Source organism: Mesocricetus auratus, unplaced genomic scaffold (genome assembly GCF_017639785.1).
Source record: "Mesocricetus auratus isolate SY011 unplaced genomic scaffold, BCM_Maur_2.0 Super-Scaffold_100020, whole genome shotgun sequence".
Taxonomy (NCBI): Eukaryota; Metazoa; Chordata; class Mammalia; order Rodentia; family Cricetidae; genus Mesocricetus; species Mesocricetus auratus.
In genome coordinates this window covers 39,172,177-39,195,209 of record NW_024429201.1, presented here as the reverse complement: position 1 = coordinate 39,195,209, position 23,033 = coordinate 39,172,177, and the positions used below count along the sequence as shown (strand labels likewise).

General features: G+C 39.8%; 1 protein-coding gene across 8 annotated transcripts in view; it reads left to right on the top strand.

Moving 5' to 3' along the window:
- Positions 1-23,033, top strand: part of Fam172a (family with sequence similarity 172 member A) — a 374,184-nt gene that overhangs the window by 341,267 nt on the left and 9,884 nt on the right. Inside the window, exon 11 of one of the 8 annotated variants that reach the window (XM_040729037.1) lies at positions 8,819-9,007. The exons of the other annotated variants lie outside the window; for them this stretch is intronic. Coding sequence (XP_040584971.1) covers positions 8,819-8,832 — 14 coding nt within the window. The 3' untranslated portion in view covers positions 8,833-9,007. Of the gene's footprint in view, positions 1-8,818; positions 9,008-23,033 lie in introns of those variants that run through there. 8 annotated transcript variants of the gene reach the window in all.

The window sequence follows — 23,033 nt, the reverse complement described above, 5'->3', positions numbered from 1 at the left end:
GGACCTTGGACTTCCCAGTGTCCAGAATTAGGAGGAATAAATTCATACTTATAAATTATCTTCTCCAGAGTTGTTGTAGGAATGGCACAGAATAGCATGATAAAATATGAAATGGAACTTAATGGTCTGTGAAGATGGCTCACTCAAGTGTTTGCTACACAGGCATGGGTACCCGAGTTTGATCCCCAGTATCCATATAAAAGTAAAGCATAGCATTGTATGCTTCTAATCTCACCTTGGGGAGCTCATGGTGGCATTTGTTTGTAATGCCAGCATTGGGTAGGTAATGACAGGTAGAACCATAGGGTTCACTGGCCAACTAGTCTAGTCTGATCAATAAGCCTCTGGTTCCAATAAAAGACCCTATCCCAAAAATTAAATAGATTGCTCCTGCAGAACAACACTTTAGGTTGACTTCTGATCTCCATTGTCATGGGTGCACCCGCACATGCGCGTGCACGCGCGCACGCGCACACACACACACACACACACACACACACACACACACACACGGGGGGGGGGGGTGTCGGGGAGGACTGAAGTTATCGAGGAGCAGACTTGCTCCCATCTATTTAGTGGTGAGCACTAAAGAGTTGGAGGGAGGGGATCATCCTCAGCACTGCTCTGTACACAAGTAAAGAAATGTGAAGAGGTCACATCATTCCGTTTATTGGCCTAATTTATCAGTGCTGTTTATTGGCTTACTCTGTTTGTTGGTATAATTGGTATCTTACTAAAGACATTTAGTTAGGTGTGTAGGTGTATTTAAATATATTTCGTCTGTATGTGTCTGGTATATAACATACAAATATAACATTTGAGTGTAAGTATCAACAGTTGTGGCAATTTTCCTAAGAATGTATCCCATACATCTGTGTTGAGATAAGCTTGCTATAATTATGACAATTAAAGACATTTAAAAGTAGTGAACAGATTTGTTTCTGTATGTAGTAATTTATTTACCCTGGTAGCTGAACTCAATACAGGCTTTCCTTTTTAGTTTACTTTTATCCAATCTGGGATGACCTGTTTTAATTGAGCCTTTTTCCCTAAAAAGAATAGAAACTTGCACAGCTAGCTCAATTCTCAGTTCTCACTGTGAATGTGTAATTTATCTCCTAAAGAATTCTTACACAAAATGCTAAAGACTGGATTCTACATTGAAATTGCAATGGAAGCCACTTTCTAATGTAGCTCTAATGTGAAATGAGCCTGAGTTGTCCTGAGTAGAGTCATCGGCTTCTGATTAGAAATCATTGAAAATTAATATTGCTCTACAAAAGAAAGCTCTTCTGCTCATAGAACACGTGGCATTTTCTTGAAAGTTCTCTGTTTCTCTTTTGCTCATACTGGCCAGTGCCTTCTGCTCTCTGTGTTCTCTTTCTGCTGGAAGCTTCTGGCAAAGCGTGGCCTCTGGGTGTCTCCAGTTCCAATTTCATCAATGCTCATTCAGGTAGAGACCCGAGGATTTCTTGGGGTTTTTTCTATTCAAATTTTTAAGAAAATTGTTTATTTTTCATCCATTTTCTCAAGACCATAGGTAACAGGCCAGTGGATTGGCTGTATCAGCTCAATTGATGTCTCTAGCTCATTTAGCCATGACTGGGGTTGACTCCTCATTGTCCTGAAATGGGCCTGGCAGCAATGTAGCTTCCCAAGAAGGAGCTACTGTTGAGAAGGCATTGTGATGCTCACTCAACCTGTCATTCCTTGCTCATGGTTCCCAACTACTAACAAGACCAATATTTAAATGTGATTTTCTCAAAGAAGTCCCAAACTCTACTCTGTGTATGCTCTTAACTTATGTCGCCATATGCTCTGAGCTCCATCATAAACACACCTCTGTATTGCTATCAACCATGTTATTATAGCTACTTTCTTTTTTCAAACTCTCAAGCCTACAAAAATCAGGAACAGCATTTGTCCTACTCATCATTCTGCCCTCTGTTGTAGCCTGATGCCTGGTTTAATATATGTCCTATCATATATTAAGCCGTGTCTTATAAGAATTATTTCTATTTTTTAAATATTACTGTTGCTGTTGGTGATAGTATCCTCAGTGTGTCCCACAAGACAGTCTGACTAACCACTCTCTGGCATGACAGTCACCTAGTCTGTGTCTTTTTCCCTTTGATTTGGAATTTCTTCCTTAGTTTTGGAGCGGCTATCTTGACCCCGCCTCCTTGGCCTTCCCCTCTCTGGGTGCCCTGTCTGCAATTACTTGTGCGTTACTACATCCTATCTCTCTCTGGAAAACAGCTTTCCATATCTTCTCTGTTTGAAAAATAATGTATTTTACCTCTTCTGCCTAGAGAGTTGAAAACCAAGTTTTGTGTCCTTTGTGTCTTGTCCCTGCCAGCCTGTTAGGGTCTACTTCTATGCACAGGTGCACACTCTGCCCAAGCTGGTTATGAGCATCGCTACCCATTCCTTTTCTTAACTTACTGACTTGTCTTCTCCGTGCTTAACTATTCCTACTTTCTTCTTATTTTATTTAATTTTTTATTTACTAATTTTATATTCCAGTGACAGATTCCCCTCCCGCCTCTTCTCCTAGTCCCTCCCCTGTTCCCAGTCTCCAATCCACTCCTCTGTTTCTCTTCAGGAAAGGACTGGCCTCCCACAGACATCAACAAAGCATTGGCATATCAAGCCTAAGCACCTCCCCATATGTTAAGACTGGGCAAGGTGACCCAGTGTAAGGAGTAGGATCTCAAAAGCCATCTGGAGACTTAGAACCAGCCCCTGCTCCCACTGTTTGGAGTCCCACAAGAGGACCAAGCTACACAACTGTAACATATATGTATAGAAAGCACTGGTCAGTCCCATGTAGGATCCCTGGTTGTCGGTTCAGTCTCGGTAAGATCCTGTGAGCCCAGGCTAATCAAATCTGTGGATTTTCTTGTAGTGTCCTTGAACCCTGACCCCTGTGGCTCCTACTTTCTTCTAAACAACCAAGTTCACTTCTGCATAAAAGTGTCTCCACTGCTGATTTTTACTGGTCACATCATCCAAAGTTAGAGAATATGTGATGTTTGCCATTTATCTGGACTTTATAATATGCTACCTTGCAATGGGTTGCAGTCAAGGTGACTAGGCTGTATTCCTACCTCTCCACAAGTCACCATCTGATTAACAAAGTTACCTAATTCCAGTAAACTTTATTATACCATCTCTAAAATGAAAGTAATGAGAACACATATTGTGAAAATTCCATTTAAAGATATTAATTATCTGTGACATTTCTCAGTGTTTAGAGATGTTTGTGTGTGGGCCTGATGACTTCTTTCGAATCCTCATTTCCTACTCTGGAGGTCTTCTGACCTGCACATATATGCCATAGCATTTGTGTCCCTGCACTCACACACACATATGCACACATACAGATGTCTTAATTACTTTTCTATTGTTGTAGAAAGACACCATGACCAAGGCAACTTATAAAAGAAAGCATCTAATGGGGGCTCACTTATTGTTTCAGAGTGTGGCTCCATGATAACCATGGTAGGAGCGTGGCACTGGAGCAATTGCTAAGAGCTCACCTCCTGACCTGCCATTTAGAGGCAGAGAGAGAGAGAGAGAGAGAGAGAGACTGGGCTGGGAATGGGCTTTGGAAACCAACAAGGCTACACCTTCTAATCCTTCCCAAAATCGTTTCACCATCTAGGAACTAAACATTCAAATGTATGAACCTAATGGGGGCCATATCTCACCCAAACTACCACAATACATATGTACACAAATAAAGTAATTAACTAAAATTTTTGAAAGCATAGTAAAGACTAAATGAATGTTTTCTACAAGATTATTTGCATATTATTAATTAATAAACAATTTTAAATACCTGGTATATGCTAGGCACTATGCTGAATGATGTACAGGGTTGAAAACAAAGATATCTGACAGCAGGACATAACCTCTTTCCTGTCTGCCACTAAACCTAAGACCATTGTGTTCTCTTCCTTCTGTTCATACATATTTATTGAAAATCTGCTATCATCAAAACCCTATGCTATTTATATGGAATTATAGTCAGGTGAGAGGTGAGGTGGTTTATAAAGACGGATAAGAAGTGTTTAGAATCAAGGAGATAAAAAATTAGGTTAATAAATGGGGGTGCTTATGCTTGGAGAAAATAGCTAGATCCCTCTGATCGGAGCCTGAGACTTTCTGGACCATTACGACTAAAACTCCCATCGTTGTGTTTTGCACATGGTAAGAACTCAAGAATTCAATGCACATTTATTGGCGTCAATGAACAGGACAGTGATGATGAAGCCTTCAGAAAGCAAGTTCCAGCTTCTCCTTGGAGCTGTTAACTTTATTTGGCATCTTAGTTTTTTTCATTTTCTAATGAATGAATGCCAGCAAATCTTTCTCAATTTTTTTCCATCTGATCAAGACTTAGACAATGTCTGCTTCTTTGGTAGCTAAACATCCCCCAAACTCAGCTTCATGCTTCACTGAGAAGATATTATGGTATTGCCAATGGAAACCACTTCACATTTGGGCAACATCATCCTGTCTAAATGGCTCAGATTCAAGTTTCAGTATAGATCGTGGTTCCTACACATTTGCTGTCAAAAACCCACTTTGTAGGAGCCAAACAGTGGAATCCTTCCAAGTGTTAGGCACTATTAGAAGTGCCATTAAAGTACTGTAGGATTTAAAAGGTGGTGAAATTTTGATTTTTTTTAACATAGCATGTTCTGTGGTATTTCTATGAAATGTTAATCAGTTCTTGTTTCTGTTATAGAGCTGAAGGTAATCGAAATCCTCATTTTTAGACATCATTACAGGCTTTAAAGATAACTCCAAGTTGGAACTTGTATAAAAATTTTATATTGCTTTATACAAAAATGAGTATATAGAACAATTCAAGTTTTAAAATGCAACTGTAAATACAACTTTAAGAAGACCTTGTGGTAGGGTGACTATATCTGAGTTCTCTCCCTATGACCTTTCCTTTGGTAAGCCTCTAAGAAGTAACATAGCTAGAAGATGTCATAGCTAAAACGACCATTTTTATTAAATCAGAATCTAGTTAGTTCAAGATCAAAGTAATTGGCCATCAGCATATAATAAAATAATCACATTAACCTCATAACATTTATCTCTGAGTTTCCCTACAATCAAGACAGAGAATGCAATGGAGGCTGAAAGCTTGGCCTTTAAGGAGCACAAGCAGCAGACTTGTCTGGAAAGCTAGCTTCGGTGCACTACATGCCGAAGAAGGCATCACATGACATATTCTCAGAAATAAGGTGGCGTTTGGTAAAGTCTTTGTTTGATGCCCCATTCCTCCAGAAGACCATAACTCCTTGAAGTTAGTGATCTCATCTTTTTGGTTAACCACCTATCCTCAGCCTTTTAGAGTCAATGTTTCTAGAAGGAAAAAGGAAAGCAAAACCACATGAATTTTGTGTTATTCCAGAAATAGAAACTAACACAAAGGGCCACAAATTTTCCCAAAGTGCTATAAGATAATTAGCATTCTTTACATTGTCATTATTTTGTAACAATAATTAGTAAACATATGAACTTTGGATTATGACTAAATTATAGAATTCAGGGCCAGACTACCCTGGTATTTATCATAATTCACTGTATGTTGGAAGAATCTTTAAAATATGCAATTTATGTGCCTTAAACTGGACTCTTCAATGCCATTGTTATGATACTTTTGGTAGGCAACCACATGTAAGACTGTGACCTCTAGTGAGACCTGAATTGAGCCTCTCTTGTTTTAACTAAGATCCCAGAAACACTGATTACAGTTGCTGTTGCATTAGAACAAACAGAAGCCCAACTTAAAATCCTGAGACACAAAGGTCCTGTCTAATGTAAGCAAGAGCCACTTACTTGATTAAAGTATGCAAAATAGGAAGCATTACTTTAAAACAGTGCACATGGAAGCAAATTTGGTTACTGGTATTTTCAGTAGTAATTTGGACCAAAATGAGCAGAGCTTTTAAGGCTGTCACATGGTTTCTGCTCTTCAAACAACATTGAACTACAGGTGCAGGACTTTTTAACTTCTCTATATTGAAACACAATCATCTTAACTATTTTAGGAAATTTTCTGTTTGCTGTCAAACTGTAGGGCATGCATGACAATGAAAAATCAATTGTGATTTATCTTGCATAAAATCAAGAGTTCTAATGGAACTCTCTCATCATCTCCCTTGCCAATGTCAGCCAAGTAGACTGTTATGTTGAATCTTATCAAGTAAAATCTATCCCAGATTTCTCATTTCTTGCACTGCCTTTCACACAGTAGATGCCTGAAAAACTTTGAGAAGGATACAAAATGGCTGGGAGCTTGTTACTGTTGGCTGCCCTCTCAATGGTACTGATTCATCTTCCCATATCTGCACAGAGTGAAGAGAGTGAACTTACCCCTGTTCACAATTCTTAGTGTTCTCTCATGCATATGGAAATCACATTCATTTCAGAGGCTCATCTTCCATAACTGCAATTCACACTTACTGAGACATGATGTGTGTGAGGCACCTAACCTGTGGTGAGGAAGGAGAGCACGAAATTATTAAAAGACATGGATGGCCCTGGAGAAGCTTTATCCAACAATCATAGACCTTGGGAACCTGTTGTTAATGCACAGGAGGTCGCAGAATTAGGTTCTTACCATATGAGTGAGACTGTAGGGGGTGAAGCTACATCCTATCTAAATTTCAAAACTCTGACACATTTTGTTGTAATAGTAGTCTGCCATTTGTTTAGAGGAACAAAAGAAAGATATGTAGTGTTTTGTTTGTGTTTGTTTCTCTTTTAAATGTATTTAAATGTTATGAGATATAAAAAATCAAAATAATAAAACAGTGCCCTATTTCTTCCTTTTACAACTTTTAAATAAAAATAATAATATATAAATCTGAATAGCACATGAATCCTTAGAATTATTTCTGTGAGACAGAAGTAGTTCCTTTTAGTGAGAATCCTATTAATACAAAAACCAGAAAGTAGCACTAATTTAGTTTAACCAAATGTATTCTTAGTTATATCTTGTATGTATAGAGAGCCTTTTATCAGTCACATTTATAAATTTATAATTTATGAATGGTACCACATATTAGAAGTGGTTTGACTATCATTTGACAGAGTAATGAGGCCGAGGGTCACTGGGCCTGGAAAGTTTAGGATGTGACTGGTGATTATCTAACTATGGACATGGTATATGACCTCTCCATTCTTTGTCTGCATATTGAGGCTGTCTGCTTCTACTACTGATGCTGTCCTTTGCTTATGTGCTTGAAACAATATAATATCATTGACTATGACATTTTATCTAGGATAAGTGAAACACACTACTCCACCTAAATTTCTTGCCCCTTATAGAGAATTACTGACCAGTTTTCATAAAATTTCTTACCTGTTTGCATATAGGCTGTGGTATTCCTTTAGCCATGGGAAGTAAATCAGATGCTGTGCAGAAAATAATTACAAATGTCTACTACCTTTGAAACAAAGAAAAAGTAAGATTGTACAGACTAAGGACTCATAGTAAGATGGTGAGGAAAATGGGTGTATTCTATTCTAGGCAGAGCAGAAAAGTTTTTGAGTTATTTTAACTGTAAAACTGTTCTGTAAATTAGTACAAGGGAGTTTCTGTGTGTGTGTGTGTGTGTGTGTGTGTAAATATAAACACTCCTATAAACTAGACTGGATGTATATGGTTAATGCAAATGTCTATTTTCAAAAGAAACCATTTAACAGTAATATATCGAGAATAAAAAACACAAATATCTCATATATGTGACACTGGAATTTATATTTCCATTTGGATACTGCTTTAGAATGTATAGAATCCTTTCTCATATAAGTTTATAGATTGCATGAAAATGACATAAATGGGTATTATGTCAGCAATGTGAATTTCAGAGAATCATAACGCTAAAGTGTTATAACTAGACGTCTGACCCACTGGCTATGTGTGTAAGTCTTGTGTGCTCTCCGCTGTTGCGTCTGCCAATGTCATCGAGAAGAACCAGACACAAAAAGAAGTCCTGAGAGATGTGATAGGACTGAGCATCCGAAGATGTGGCTCTCATGCCCACTGCAAGTCACCAGCAGTGTCTCCCGCCAGTCAAAAGCTACTAAAATATGAACAAAAATGGCTCCTAGATTCAATAAGAAAACTAATGAATGATTTTTATAAGGACTGTTTCTGTTTCTCAAAATAGAAATTATAGTCCTACAAGTTACACAGGTGTTAAAGATTTGATGAAAACAAAATGGAGTTTTTATGTCAACCATACCCAAATGATTTTATAAACTGGTGAGCATTAAAAATTAATTTTTGTCTTATAGTTGACAGGAACAAGGAAGGCATTGGGCTGTGCAGGTACAGTAAGGTGACTCTAGATACAGTAACAAATAGTAAATTTCAGAGCAGTTTAGGAAGGAACCTGAAAGTCTTCAGTGTGAAGAAGTATAAACCTATTTCATTTTTTAAAATACATCTTAACGATTTGCTAGCCTTGCTGTTTCATCAGTTTTGGTAAATAGGGCTTGCCAAAATAAATGAAAATAATGACATCAACAGGAAGATATGTGTGTTTAATGTGAGATTCCCATTTCCATGAGTCTAAGAGGAGAGAGCAATGGACCTGAAGGGTAAGTCAGTAGCAGAACTGTGCTTCATGCCTGCAAGGCCCAGCATACCGTCCCCAGCAGCTTTCTTAAAACTTCGGTCTCCTGTTGAGGGGGTTTCAAAGTGTATGTGCAAAGTAAAGGAGATGTTTCCAGCTGAATTATTTCTCTGCACCTTTCATCCTCCCGGTCTCTATCGTTATTCCAGACTCAACCTGCTAAGAACACATACCAAGGATCTACGTGTGAAAAAGAGTGTGCAGGCAATTGTCCATCCAGGCCTGAGTTTCCTTACTCTTGATTTAATCCTTTTCCAGTTCCATCCATTACCCTGAGAATTTCAAAATTCCACCTTTCTTCACAAGTGAATAAAACCGATGGTGCCACATTTTCATTATCCACTCTTCAGTTGATGTGTATCTAGGTGAATTCCGTGTCCTTGCTGTTGTGAATAGAGACTCACAGGACACGGGCGTGGGAGTGTCTCTGGTGAGGTACAGAGTCTCTGGTTGTGTTTCAGGACTAGTGCAAGCAGGCACTATTGCGGTTCTTCGCTGAGGCAATTCTGCACAGATTCCCCTGGAGACTGCACCCGTTCACAAGCCCACAGACAGTGGACATGCATGCATTCTCTTTCCCCGTGCCCCTACCATTGTTGCCTTTTTTTTCTTAATAACAGCCATCTTGGCCTGTTAAGATGAAATCTCATCATATGTTTTAATTTGAATTTCCTTGATAGCTAAGAATGTTAAACACTTTTCTCCTTCTGTATCCCATTTTTAATGAATTTTTATTTAAATTAGAAACAATCTTATTTTACATACCAGTCCCAGTTCCCTATCCCTCCCATCCTCCCAAGCTCCCCACTGACCCTCCCCCCCCCGCATCCACTACCCAGGGAGAGTGAGACCTTCCATGGGGAGCATCAAAGTCTGTCACATCATTTGGGGCAGGGACTAAGCCCACACACATACACACACACCCCATACCCCCCCAACTCACATGTACCCCCCCATAACACATGAAGAGAGTATCCCTTCATAGGTTATGGCCCATAGGGATAAGTACTGATCTACTGCCAGAGGCCTCATAGACTGCCCAGGCCTCTTGACTGACACCCATATTCAGGCAGTCTGGGTCAGTCCTATATTGGTTTACCAGCTCTCAGTCTGAGGTCCATGAGCTCCTACTTGCTCAGGTCAGCTGTTTCTGTGGGTTTCTCCAGCCTGGTCTTGACCCCATTGCTCAGCGAATAAGAACACTGGCTGCTTGCTATTCCAGAGGTCCTGAGTTCAGTTCCCAACAACCAGTGGTGGCTCACAGCCATCAGTAATAAGATCTCGTGCCCTCTTCTGGCCTGCAGGCATACATGCAAATAGAACAGCCCATTTTTCTTAATTAGGTTGTTTATTTTTATTGGTGTTTAGTTTTTGCTGTGGTTCTTTATATATTCTAAATATTAATCCTCTATTAGATATATACCTGGCAAATATTTTCTACCCTTCTATAGGCTACATCTTCACTCAGTTGACAAGTTCCTTTGCTGTATGAAGCTTTTTAATTCCATGAGGTCTCACATATCAATTCATGCCCTTATTTCTGGAACAAATGGGACCCTATTCAAAAGATCTGTATCTACTCTTACGTCTCTCGACCCCTGCTTTTTCCTCGAGAAGGCTGAGTATTTCAAATCTTACATTGAGATCTTTAATCTGTTTAGATTTGTTTTTCATGCTGGGTGAGAGATAGGGATCTAGCATAACTCTTCTACATGCAGATATCCAATTTTTCCAGTACCATTTGTGGAATAAGCAAATTAGTAAAAGTCAATAATCTTAAACTAATGTAGACATTTAAACTTGGAGTAGATCAATAATAGTAAAAACTGCTTCTTCCTGTTTTCTTTTCAGCCAAGAGAAATTTGAACAATAATTCCTTTAGACTTGACACAGCACAGTCATCCACACTGTTACATAAGACTTCTTTGTGAGGATAATTCAGTATCACATTTTTAACAATATTTTTATTATTTGAGAATCTCATATAGTACATTGGGGTATATTCACCCTCCCCCCCATAACTACTCTCCCATCCTTTTCCACCCAATCTTGAGATTCCCTTTTTCACACCATCAAGTTCAGTTTGTGTTGCCTAGCTAGTCTAGGGCAAGGTCTGGGTCAGCTACCAGGGTTCACATTATCAAAGAAAAGCTAACTCTCCCTTTCCCAACAGCTATCAAGGGCCCATAGCTCCTCATCTAATGACATTATTTCATGCCCACTACTCCCCTCTATGCTGGGACTTAGTGTGTCTGTGGCATGCTCATATACATGTTCAGTATATGTGCAACTGCCCTGTTATGACTGGAAAACATTGTTCCCTTGAAGTCATTCTCCACTTCTGGATCTTAGAATCTTTTCATCTTTTCTTCCATGAAGGTCCCTAAGCTTTCCAGGGAGGGTGATATGTGTGTCCCATTTAGGGCTGAGCACTCCACAATCTCTTATTTCCTACACATTGGCCAGATGAGGATCTTAGTATCTCACTGTGACTATTTTTGAACTACAAGTAGTTTTGCTCAAATAAAGAATACAATGTTGTCTCCTTTTACTCTCCGAAAACAGTAGGTACTTGCCAGGTTCTATTACTTCACTGTCAGATATCTTGCTAAAATGTCATAGAGCTTAGATTGTTATATATGTCCATTAGTTCTGCTGCTTTGGAATGTAATGATGCATATTAGTAATCTACATAATAAAAAGGGTGGATGAATTTTTACCAGATTGTCCTTTTGGGACTATAATTTTCACCACGATGAAAGCTTTGACAGTCTTTAGTGCTCATGCATTGCCCTTACCCCTGACAAGTGTGTGGATGCTACAAGTGTCTGTTACCTACAGATGTTGAACATTGCATCGCATGAACATGGTAAAATCCTTAAGAGTTGCCATGTGTGCTTGATTACAATATCACCAGCTAGTCTTGCTAACACTGATTTCAGATTTGCCTCTACAGACTAGTTGATGAGTCTATTCTTTTGTGAGATTTAAATCAATGAAAACCAAAAAGTAAGAAGAATCTTGTCTAGGCAGGCTAGTTTGTTTTAGAGTATTTTCAGGAGGACTGAAGTCCTGAATAGGCTGTTGACCTTGCCTGCATCATGTTAAGGAAGAAATCTGTCCTACTCCAGGGGTTATGACTGAATGTACAGTGAGCCTGCCCAAGTGCTAATCAGACAAAACCCCAGCAGAGAGAGGGGAGGTAGGCATGGTCTCACAACTAAGTGAGAGCTATTGATAATGGAGAGCTGATGGGAGAGGAAGAGTCATTTTTCTTTGACACTGCTGTCCCCGGTCAATTAGCAGTTATCCACTGGAAGACCATACACCCAAGAGTATATTGGCAGCACAAATTGAACTCTGTGGGTTTAAAGGGGGTGGATATAAAATCAGGTGAATCAGAAAGGGGACATGGATCTGGGAGGAGCTGGGGAATGGAGATTAACATGATGAAAACATCTTATATGAAATTCTCAAAAAACTAATTTTAAAAATTAGGAAAATGAAAAAATTATGGAAAAAAGACTGCCCTAAATCAACTAGGTAAGTTCATTCACTGAAATAAAATGACTATTATTTTATATGCTTCTGAAGTATGATATTTTACTGCATTTTATAATAAATTGTAATAAATTATAATTTTATATAACATGATTATAAAATTACATCTAATTAAAATATTTTAACATATAATAAATAAATTATAATTTATCTATCATTATTTGATACTATTTGTTACTTAATAAATTATTTTAAATATAAATTTTAATTTTTAATTTAGATTTTTTTTTCCTATTTTAGGTATACATTTTACATGTGTCAAGATATCAGGTTTTCAACTTTTAACTTGTTGGTCTTTGAAGATACTATGTCTTAGTGCCTCTTGTGCTAAGTAGTTTATAATGAAGAAAAACTTATCCCCTGGGTCAGGAGACCAGGAAGTTCGAGACTGAGAGGCCAGGTGTGATGAGAAAGCCAGTGTTGGAATTTGTAGCACAAGTCCTTGTCTAATTGGCATTAAGCCATTGATGAAGAGCCCCGATGACCTAACACTTCCCATTAGGTCCCAACTCCCAACGCTGTTGCATTAACAATGAGGTCTTTCATCACATATTTCCCCTTTTTATTTTAATAAATGGGCTCTTATGTGGCCTGGACTATCCGCCAACTCATGTAGCTGAGGATGGTCTTGAACTTGTAATCATCCTGCCTTCTGAGTCCTGGAATGACAAGTATGTGCCCAGGATCAAGCCAAGATTGAGTACACGATTGTCAAGCACTCCTCCACTTAGCCTACATCCTCCACCCTCAACATATTCTTTTTAAGGATAGGTTCCAGCCAGAGAAACTCATCGTAATTACCATTACAATAAACATCAAGAATATTAACATGAGTCCCAATTTTTCTTTCTATTACAAAATAACATAATAGAGGGTTAGATATAGTTCCAGAGAATTAGAGTCCGTGATGGTGGAGCAAAAGGCGTGACAGCAGGATTAACTGAGAGTTTACTTCTTGAACTACAAGCAGGAGGCAGAGAGGAACCAGGAATGGCATGAAACCTCAAGCCCACCCCCAGTGACAGGCTCCTGAACAAGGTCACACCTGTTAATCTTTCCCAAACAGACCACAGCTGGGAGCCAGATATTCAAATCTCTTAGCCTTGGGGGCCATTCTCATCTTCTTGGCTGGGCAGAGCCTAGGGTGTAATTCCAGGTGGCAGTGTTTGTTTTCTCTACTTTGAAGGCTTACCTAGGAAATCCACCTGTGCTGATACCATCAAGGGTTTTCCTTGTATCTTATGTTGGCTTCAGTATGGTTTTGCTCAGGTTTCCTTGGCTACTTGAAGTCTCTTTTGCTTTCATGTGAATTTTGTGGTGTTTTCTCCAGTTGTTCAATGTTAATCTTGGTACTAAAAGTCTGCCACTGTTACATTGAAACCAAAATTTATATGCTAAGTGTAGGAATGTCATCTAATTTTATAAAAAACGAAACACTGCTAGATGTAAAAAGGAGATTGGAGCTCTGGCAAAGGCACACCCGGTGCACAACCCTTCTCTGAAGGACTTCACCTCTTCCAGCCTGACGACTTTGGTAGCTCTCTGAGGCCATCAAATAACTGAATTCTATGTTTTTTTCATAATTTATATTTTTACAAGTGAGAGAATTAAATGACTATCATATCTAGAACTCTCATTATGGAAACTTTTATTAAATGAATTAGTGTTGAAATACAGTTTATTTTTTCCAATTATTAAAGTCGTGTTTTGGCAACAAAAATGAGGATGTGTTTGAGAAATGCCTGAAAGGACAGGTGTCAAGTTGTTAATGGCCAATAAGATTATTGGTAGCTTCTGATTTCTTTCTACTCGCTTGATTTTAGTGCTTTCTCACTTAACGAGCGGTCATATACTTTCCCTCTTGTTCTGAGTGACTGTTGTAGCTTTGATGATTCTCTCTAGGGTGTGCCCTGTGCTCTTTTGCTAGGTTTCATAGTACAAGTTCAGTAACTTACGTCCTTGAGGGCCTCACACTCTCTTTGTATGTTAACAATATTCATTTTTCCTTTAAGAATAGAGATGTTAACGCAACTCAAACAGCTTACCCAGAATTGCAAGCATATTGATAGAGTAGCCAGAAATAGATCTTAATCATTAAGTCTCTCAATTCAGCTGTGTGCACTCTTTTAGAGCCCGAGGCATAAGTATATGCAGTTAATTGTACATTTGCTAATGGGTATGGGGAAATTACCATAGTTAAATGTGTCTCAAATATTTTGGAAACTTTACTTTAGTCACTGATTTCAATCTCCTCTATCACACATCTTACTAAAACTCCTAGCAAGTAAAAAAAATTGCCTGATTTTAATTTCACTACAATTCACCCTCCAAGGACCAACATCAAAATAACCAGAAGGCATGCATTGAGATAGCAAATCATTTCCTTCTTTTCTAGTTGCAAGCTTCTTCATATATAAGACACAGAAAAAAGTGAGTATTTAGTGTAGTTATTCACTCGTAGATATGGAAAATTAGCTAGCTAGGCACCTTTTTTATGTTTTTACTAAGTCAGTTTGCTAAAAGTATCAGAAAATGTACTGATTAATTATTTATATTCTCCTTCTGAAATTCCATATTGAAGTAAAGCTACCATTTAAAAAATACAAAATAATGTGAAGAGAAAATGGGGCTGGGAGGAGGAGGTCCAGAGGCATAAAGATGAGGTAAAAATGATTAAATATGCATGTATGTAAATGTCACTATTGTTTTCTACAGCTAATAGATCCCAATAAAAGTAAACCCATGAAAAGGAACTACAGTGGGGCTGGGGAAATCCCTCAGTTGGCAGAATGCTTGACTGACGTGAACAAAACCCTGGGTTTGATCACCAATACTATCTAAAACCAGATATGCAGCACACTCCTAGAAACCAGCACTTGGAGGGTGTCAGCAGCACCAGTCTAGGCCATCTGAGATGCAGGCTGACATGAACTGCATAAGACCCTCTATCAGAAAAAAAAAAGCTGTGCCAGGCATAGTGACTCACACCTGTAATCCCAGAGGCTGCAACCCACGGGAGGATGGGCAAGTTTGAGGGCAGCCTGAGTTAAAGAATAAGACCCTGAGATGGCATAGTGAATTCTTGCTTATCAAAATACTCATGTAGTGTGGGGTTTTAGTTGGTGAATATTCACAATGTGGAGGAAAGCTTGGTACATACTGGACTCATCAAGCTGAAATGCTTGTAACTGGGAGACTGTTCTTGACTTCTTGTGTTTTGTTTCCTGTAATGCACATACTACAAAATAAATGAATGCTTCTTTAAAAAAGAAGAATAAGAACCTGTCTCAAACAAACACACAAACAAAACTAAATCTTATATGATAAAGTGGTAGAAGTAAAAAAAGAATTATTAAATCTTAGTATTTCTTTTATATTTGCCTACTGGTGTATATGTGTGTCACTTACTTGCCTGGTGTCTAGAAGAGGGTGTCAGACCCCCTAGAACTGGAGTTATGTGTGGTTGGGATGCTGGGAATTGAACCTGAGCACCAAGTGCTCTCAACCTTAGTAATTCTCAGTATGTAATCCTGAACTTAATTCTGTTCTGGAAAGAGTGGGATAGGGACAGCAGCCAAAGTGACACAGTTTTAGAGTGAAATGCTTCTCCTGGAGTCCTCCATCCCTTGTGGCTCCTACAAACTTTCTTCCCTAAGAACTTTACACTTTAAATTGCAAACTTTTGTTTGTAGTTTAAAGGGGTTTCTTGTTTGTTTGTTTGTTTGTTTTCTGAGACAGGGTTTCTCTGTATTGTTTTGGAGGCTGTCCTGGAACTCGCTCTGTAGACCAGGCTGGCCTCGAACTCACAGAGATCCGCCTACCTCTGCCTCCCGAGTGCTGGGATTAAAGGCGTGTGCCACCAACGCCCAGCTTAGTTTAAAGTTTTATAACTAGAAAAAGTAAAGTATCTAATGATTAGAAAGGAAAAATCAAAACTGAACTTAGTCACACTAGACTATAGTTATGAACATGTAGAAAACTCTAAATCTAGAAGTTCTTTTTTGTTGTTTTGTTGCTGTTTATTTGTTTATTTGTTTTGATGTTTTAAGACAGAGTTTCTCTGTTCTGGAACTTGCTCTGTAGACCAACCTTGAACTCAGATCCGCCTGCCCCTGGGATTCAAGGTGTATCCCACCATGCCTAGCTTGAAACACATTATTAGGATAAAAAGACTAATTCAGCAAGGTTGTCAGATACAAATTCAATACATAAAAATGCATTTTATATACCAGTAAGTTAAAGGTAAAATGTTTAAACTTCATTTATTTTATCAACATTCAATACCAAATTTTTAAGTAATAATGCATTTGTGTATTTAATCACCCAACTAGCAAAGTACTAGTTTTTCTCAAATTGGAATGTAAATGCTGGCACAATTCCCTTACCTTTTCATCCTTTTGTCACGTGATGTAGTTGAAGATGACCTTGCGTGCCTCATCCTCCTGCCCCTGTCTCTCAAGAGCTTTTATCATAGGTGTTTACGCTGCCACACCTTGGCTCTCTCCCTTCTTTCCATTTCTTTTCTTCCTTCCTTCCTCCTTACCTCCCTTCCTTTCTTCCTAGTTATTTTTAGATTCATTCATTCATTGGGTTAGGATATGCACAGAGGTCAGAGGACAGCTTTTAGCTTGCTCCTTCCATGTGTGTTCTGAGCAGCTCTCTCCACCTTCCTCCCCTCCCCCTGAAAGACTAGCCTTGAGTTCCTGGCCTGTCAGTGCTGCTGCAGCCTTCTAAGTAGTTGACTGAGTTGTGGCTACCCCACCATACCAGACTTAACAGGTCTTTTGCTTGGTTTGTGATTTTGGTCTTTATACAAATGAAGTTCTGGACTCCTAAAAACACCTTCACATTTGACTAGTCTACTAGAGTGGAAACTGACAGATTCTCAGACCTCACTGAGAACTGTTATAGCTACAACCACGTGTGTTAACACAGAAATATATCTAATAAAGAAAATCTAATGAAGCTGTCCAGAACAGCACCAAACTCAGCTTCCAGGTATTATTCCCAGTGGAATCAAGGACAGTGCCATTTTATTTTCAAAACAAAGTATGAGAACACATATGTAATATCCCAAATTAGAAACGCTCACCAAAGTTGAGTACCCAAGCTTTTTAAATTTTTTTGTTTATTTTTTCCTTTTTTAAATTTAAATTAGAAACAACCTTGCTTCACATGTTAATACCAGATCCCTCTCCCTGCCCTCCTCCCCTCCCCCCCACCAAACTTCCCAACCCCTTACCCAATCCCCACTTGACTCTCCACGGAGGGTGAGGTCCTTTATGGGGGGGGTCTCTAAAGTCTGTCATATCATCCAGGGGAGGGCCTAGCCCCCCCCACCTTCCCCACCCCACCCCACCCCCCACCCCGCCTCCCCATCCCCCACCCCCCACTCCCCCACCCCGTGTATCCAGGATGAGAGAGCATCCCTCCATGTGGAATGGACTGCCAAAGCACATTTGGATGCCAGGGATAAATACTGAGGCCCCAAGGATTGCTGAGGCCTCCTCACTGACACTCATGCTCATGGGGTCTGGATCAGTCCCATGCTGGCCTCTCAGCCATCAGTCTGGGATCCATGAGCTCCCCCTTGTTCAGGTCAGCTGTTTCTGTGGGTGTCACACGCCAGGTCTTGACCCCTTTGTTCATCACTCCTCTCTTTCTCTCTGTAACAGATTCAATGCAATCCCCATCAAAATATCATTTATTTATTTTTACGTGTATGGTTGTTTTTCTGGCATGTATGTGAAGCATACACATGTGCAGTGCCTGAAGAAGCCAGAAAATCACATCTAGTCTAGTATTAGAGTTAAAAGGACTGTGAGGACCAGAGGAAAGCCTCCTGTAAGAGTGCTCCAGAGTGCCCTGCTCATACAATGCCACCTTGGGAAGCCTTTCCTCATGCCCAACCTCTTGCAGGCTGCTAAGACCATGGCCCTATGAGTCTCTTGCTATTAAACTCTCTTGCAATTAAACTCTCTTGCAACAACCTTGGCATTGTCTGTGTGATACTGATTTTACAGTCATGCAGAATGCAAGACTTACAAATTCATTGAGGATTTTCCCAGATCTCAAAAGGTGCCTGGGGTGCCCAGATAGTGTGTGGCAGGATAAGAACTCCTTCAAATAGCTTCTAAGTGGTAAAACCTAGGATGCAAATGGAGACCCCAGGAAGTTAGAGAGGACAAAAACATGGAATGTCTGCCACAGGAAAGCCTCGGGTAATGATCAGAGACGGTGTGGGCTGTTAACTGGATAATCCGCAGGAATAGGCCTGCACAAACTGTTGGATGCCAGAGATGGAGCTACAGGTTTTAACTTCCACCCTTTTTTGGTTCTGTCTTTCCTTGCTTTTCTTGTTTTTCCTCCTTTGGGGAAGAAGAATGTTTGCTCTGTACCAGAGTGGATATCTACTGAGGGGACTTGCCTTGAACATGGGTGGCACCACCCAACAGGTTCAGCGCCGTGTGGAATAAGAGGAAAATGGCCTCAAAGACACACCAGAGATGTGCTTTAGGAATCTAGTTGGTATTATTGATCATGAGACGTACTGTGTTTCCATCACTCCCAAAGATTCCATCACTGTGCCAGGCTTTTTCTTCTTGGAATTCCGTACTTGTTCTTCTCAAACTCGGCCCCAAGACTGTCTCTTACAAGCCAGATCTCTCTTAAAAATCCTTCTCTATGATAGACTCTGGAGATCCCCCATGAAGGGCCTCACCCTCCCTGGGGAGTGGAGTGGGGATTTGGGGGGCTAGGGAGGGCTGAGGGGGCAGGGGAGGGGGGTGCTGGGATTGACATGTGAAGCAAGCTTTTTCTAATTTAAATTTAAGAAAAGATTTTTAAAAATCCTTCTCTACTGACTATAATTGATGACTACCTTTTCCCTTCATGCATGACCTTCCCCTGCAGTCTCTCAGCAGGCTTTGTTGTATCTTGTCATAGTGGTTTGCACACTTTGAAGGTGTCCTTTCTCATTGGTGGCTTTAAATTCTTTGTCATCTCCTACTAGCAAACATGCTTCAAGAATAGAGCTTGTGTGTGTGCTGCTTGCCACTCCATCCCCAGATCCAAGAGGCAATGTGGAGTACAGTAAAACACATATGCAAATGCACCAAAGTCGTGAACTCTGGGAGAAATGACATGCCCACAAAGTCTATTCTGTCACGTGGTCTACACAGTTGAGGGCCAGCAACGATTCAGACAACTGAGCCAGGGCATGGTTTGCTTCAGTTTTACTTATTAAAGAGAAAGCTGTATTTAGATCTCTCATCCATTTTTTGGCATAGTACAAGGGTTCAATTTCACTGTTTTCTCAGCCCCATCTTTTGAAGACATTTTCCTTTCCTCATTGTATCCTCTTGGTGCCCTTGTCAAAGGTTAGTCTGTTTGGTTTCCGGGCTGTCTACACTGGTTCGTTGTTTAATACTACTTTGATTACTACAGCTTCCTAATGCAGTTTTAAGTCATGAAGTGTCATCCCTCCTACATTGTTTTTCTCTCTCAGTAATGTTTCGGCTACTGAAGTTTTGAGCTTCTGTATAAATATTAAGGATTTTTCCTCTTTCCATGGAAAGTGCCATTGGAGTTTTGGGGTTTGCCACACTATGGGTAGAGGTTGGGGGAGCCACACATGGAGAAAACTTACATGTGAACTCTTTAAAAAGCCCAATAAAAGCCAGGTGAATGGTGCACACTTTGAATCCCAGAACTCAAGAAGCAGAGGCCAGACTGATTTACATAAAGAGTTCCAGGTGACATAGAGAGACGCTGTCTCAAAAAACAACAAAGTAAAGAGACAGAGCTGAAGAGAATAAAGACAGATGAAGAAGGCAGAGAAAAGGTGCTGGCACAGTCTAGAGAACCCATGTAGTCAGGGCAGAGCATGAATAAGTCTGGGCGCCTCTGCACAGCATGCGCAGGATAAATAATAGTACTACTCCTCCGGGGAAAACGTTTTAGCTGTTCTTAGCATGAAAGAGCATAATTGTGTGAGGTGATAGGTTAATTTGTTCTGCCTGAGTGACCATTTACTGTGTGTATTTTTTGAGTGATCATTTTATATTTTTAAATCTCGATTATACATGTTTATTTTTTAATTTCATTTTATATTCCAACAAAAGTCCTCCCTTCCAGTCCCCTCACTTCGCCCCCCCCCAGCCCACCTCCTAAGCACAAGTAAGGGCTCCCTTGGGGAGTTGACAAAGTCTGGCACATTAAAATGAGGTAGGGCCAAGCCCCTCCCATCTGTGTTCCCTCATAGGGAATGGACTCCAGAAAGCTAGCTCATGTACCAGGGATAGATCCTGGTCCTACTGCCAGGGGCCCCTTAGATAGTCCAAGCTTCACAACTGTCTCCCACATATGGAGGGCCTAGTTCAGTCCCATGGAGTCTCCACACTTGTAGGTCCAGAGTCCAGGAGCTTGGTTCAGCTGTCTCTGTAGATTTCTCCATCATGGTCTTGTCCTCCCTTGCTCATGTATTCCTTCTCCCTCTCTTTGACTGGATTCCCAGAGCTTGGCCTGGTGCTTGGTTGTGGACCTCTGTATCTGGTTCCATCAATTACTGATTGAAGGCTCTATGATGATAGTTGGGGTACTCACCAATCTGATTACAGGAAGACGCAAGTTCAGTCACCCTCTCCACTTTTGCCAGGATTCTTATCTGGGGTCATCCTTGTGGGTTCTTGGGAATTTCCCTATCACCAGCTTTCTCCCTAACCACATAGTGACTCTATCAAGACATCTCTTCCCTTGTTCTCCCTCACCATTCCCTCATTGGCCATCCTTCTCTCTGTCTCTGTCTCTCTCTGTCTCTCTCTCTTTCTCTGTCTGTCTGTCTGTCTGTCTGTCTGTCTGTCTGTCTGTCTCTCTCTCTCTCTCTCTCGTTCTCATCCCCATCCCCCCTCACCTCCCCAGTTTGTGCAAGAGATCTCATCTAATTCCCCTTCCAGAGGTGTCCCTCTTAGGGTTTTCCTTGTTACATAGCTTCTCTAGGGCTGTGGGCTGTGGATTGTAGCCTGGTTATCCTTACTTTACATCTAATATCCACTTATGAGTGAGTACATACTGTGTTTGTCTTTCTGAGTCTTGGTTACCTCATTCAGGGTGGTTTTTACTAGTTACATCCATTTGCCTGCAAATTTTAAGATGTAGTTGTTGTTGTTTTTTTTACAGCTGAATAATTGTGTAAATATACCGCATTTGCTTAATCCATTCTTCAGTTGAGGGGCATCTAGGTTGCTCCCAGGTTGTGGCTATTATGAATAATGCTTCTTTGAATATTGTTGAACAAGTGTCCTTGTGGTGTGATTGAGCACGCTTTGGGTATATGCCCAAGAATGGTAGATCTAGGTCTTGAGGTTGATTCTCAGTTCTCTGAGAAACCACCTTACTGATTTCCAAAATGGTTGTACAAATATACACTCCCACCAACAGTGGGGAAGTGCTCCCCCTGACTCCAAATAGGCTATCCTCAGTATTTTTTATCTGAGCCACTCTGACAGGTGTAAGATGGCATCTCAGAGTAATTTTGGCTTGCATTTCCCTGATGGTTAAGGATGTTGAGTAATTTATTAAATGTCTTTCAGACACTTGAGATTCTTCTGATGAGGATTCTCTATTTATCTCTGTACCCCATATTTTAATTGGATTATTTTGTATTTTTATGTCTAGTTTCTTGAGTTCTTTGTATATTTTGGAGATCAGCCCTCTGTAAGATGTGGGGTTGGTGTAGGCTGTCATTTATTCCGTGTTTGTGTCATTTGAGTATCAGGGTTACTGTATACTCGTAAAAAGGAGTTTGGTAGTGTTCCTTCTGTTTCTATTGCATGGAACAATTTGAGGAGTATTGGGATTAGCTCTTCTTTGAAATTCTGGTAGAATTCTGCACTGGAGCCATCTGACCCTGGACTGCGTTATTGTTGTTGGGAAACTTTTAATGACTACTCCTATTTCCTTAAGGGTTATAGATCTATTTTAAATTGTTTATCTGGTATTGATTTAATTTTGGAGTTTGGAGCCTATTCAGAAAGTTGTCCATTTCCTTTAAATTTTCCAATTTTGTGGAGTACAGGTTTTTAAAGTATTACCTAATGATTCTCTGGATGTCCTCTGTATCTGTTGTTACATCCCCCTTTCATTTCTGATTTTGTTAATTTGGATATTCTCTCTTTGAATTTTTGTTAGTTTGGATAAAGGTTTGTCTATCTTGTTGATTTTCTCAAAGAAAAAACTCTTTATTCAATTGATTCTCATTGTATTATTCTATTTGTTTCTATTTTATTGATTTCAGCCCACAATTTGATTATTTCCTGGCATCTACTCCTCCTGGGTGAGTTTGCCTCTTTTTTCTCCAGAGTTTTCAGGTGTTCTGTTAATTTGATAGTGTGAGTTTTCCCCAACTTCTTTGTGTAGGCATTTAGTGCTATGAACTTTCCTCTCAGCACTGCTTCTGTTTTGTCCCAAACATTTGGGTATGTTGTATATTCGTTTTCATTTAATTCTAGGAAGTCTTCAATTTGTTTCTATATTTCTTCCTTTGCAGCTCTTAATATTCTTTCTTTATTCTGTATGCTTTGTGTTTTGATTATTATGTGGTGAAGGGATTTTTTGCAGGGTCCAGTCTATTTGGTGTTCTGTGGGCTTCTTGTATCTTCATAGGAGCGTCCTTCTTTAGGTTGGAAAACTTTTCTTCTGTGATTATTGTTGAATATATTTTCTGTGTCATTAAGCTGGTATTCTTCTTCTATCCCTATTTTTCTTAGCTTTGTTCTTTTCACAGTGTCCCAGATTTCCTGGACA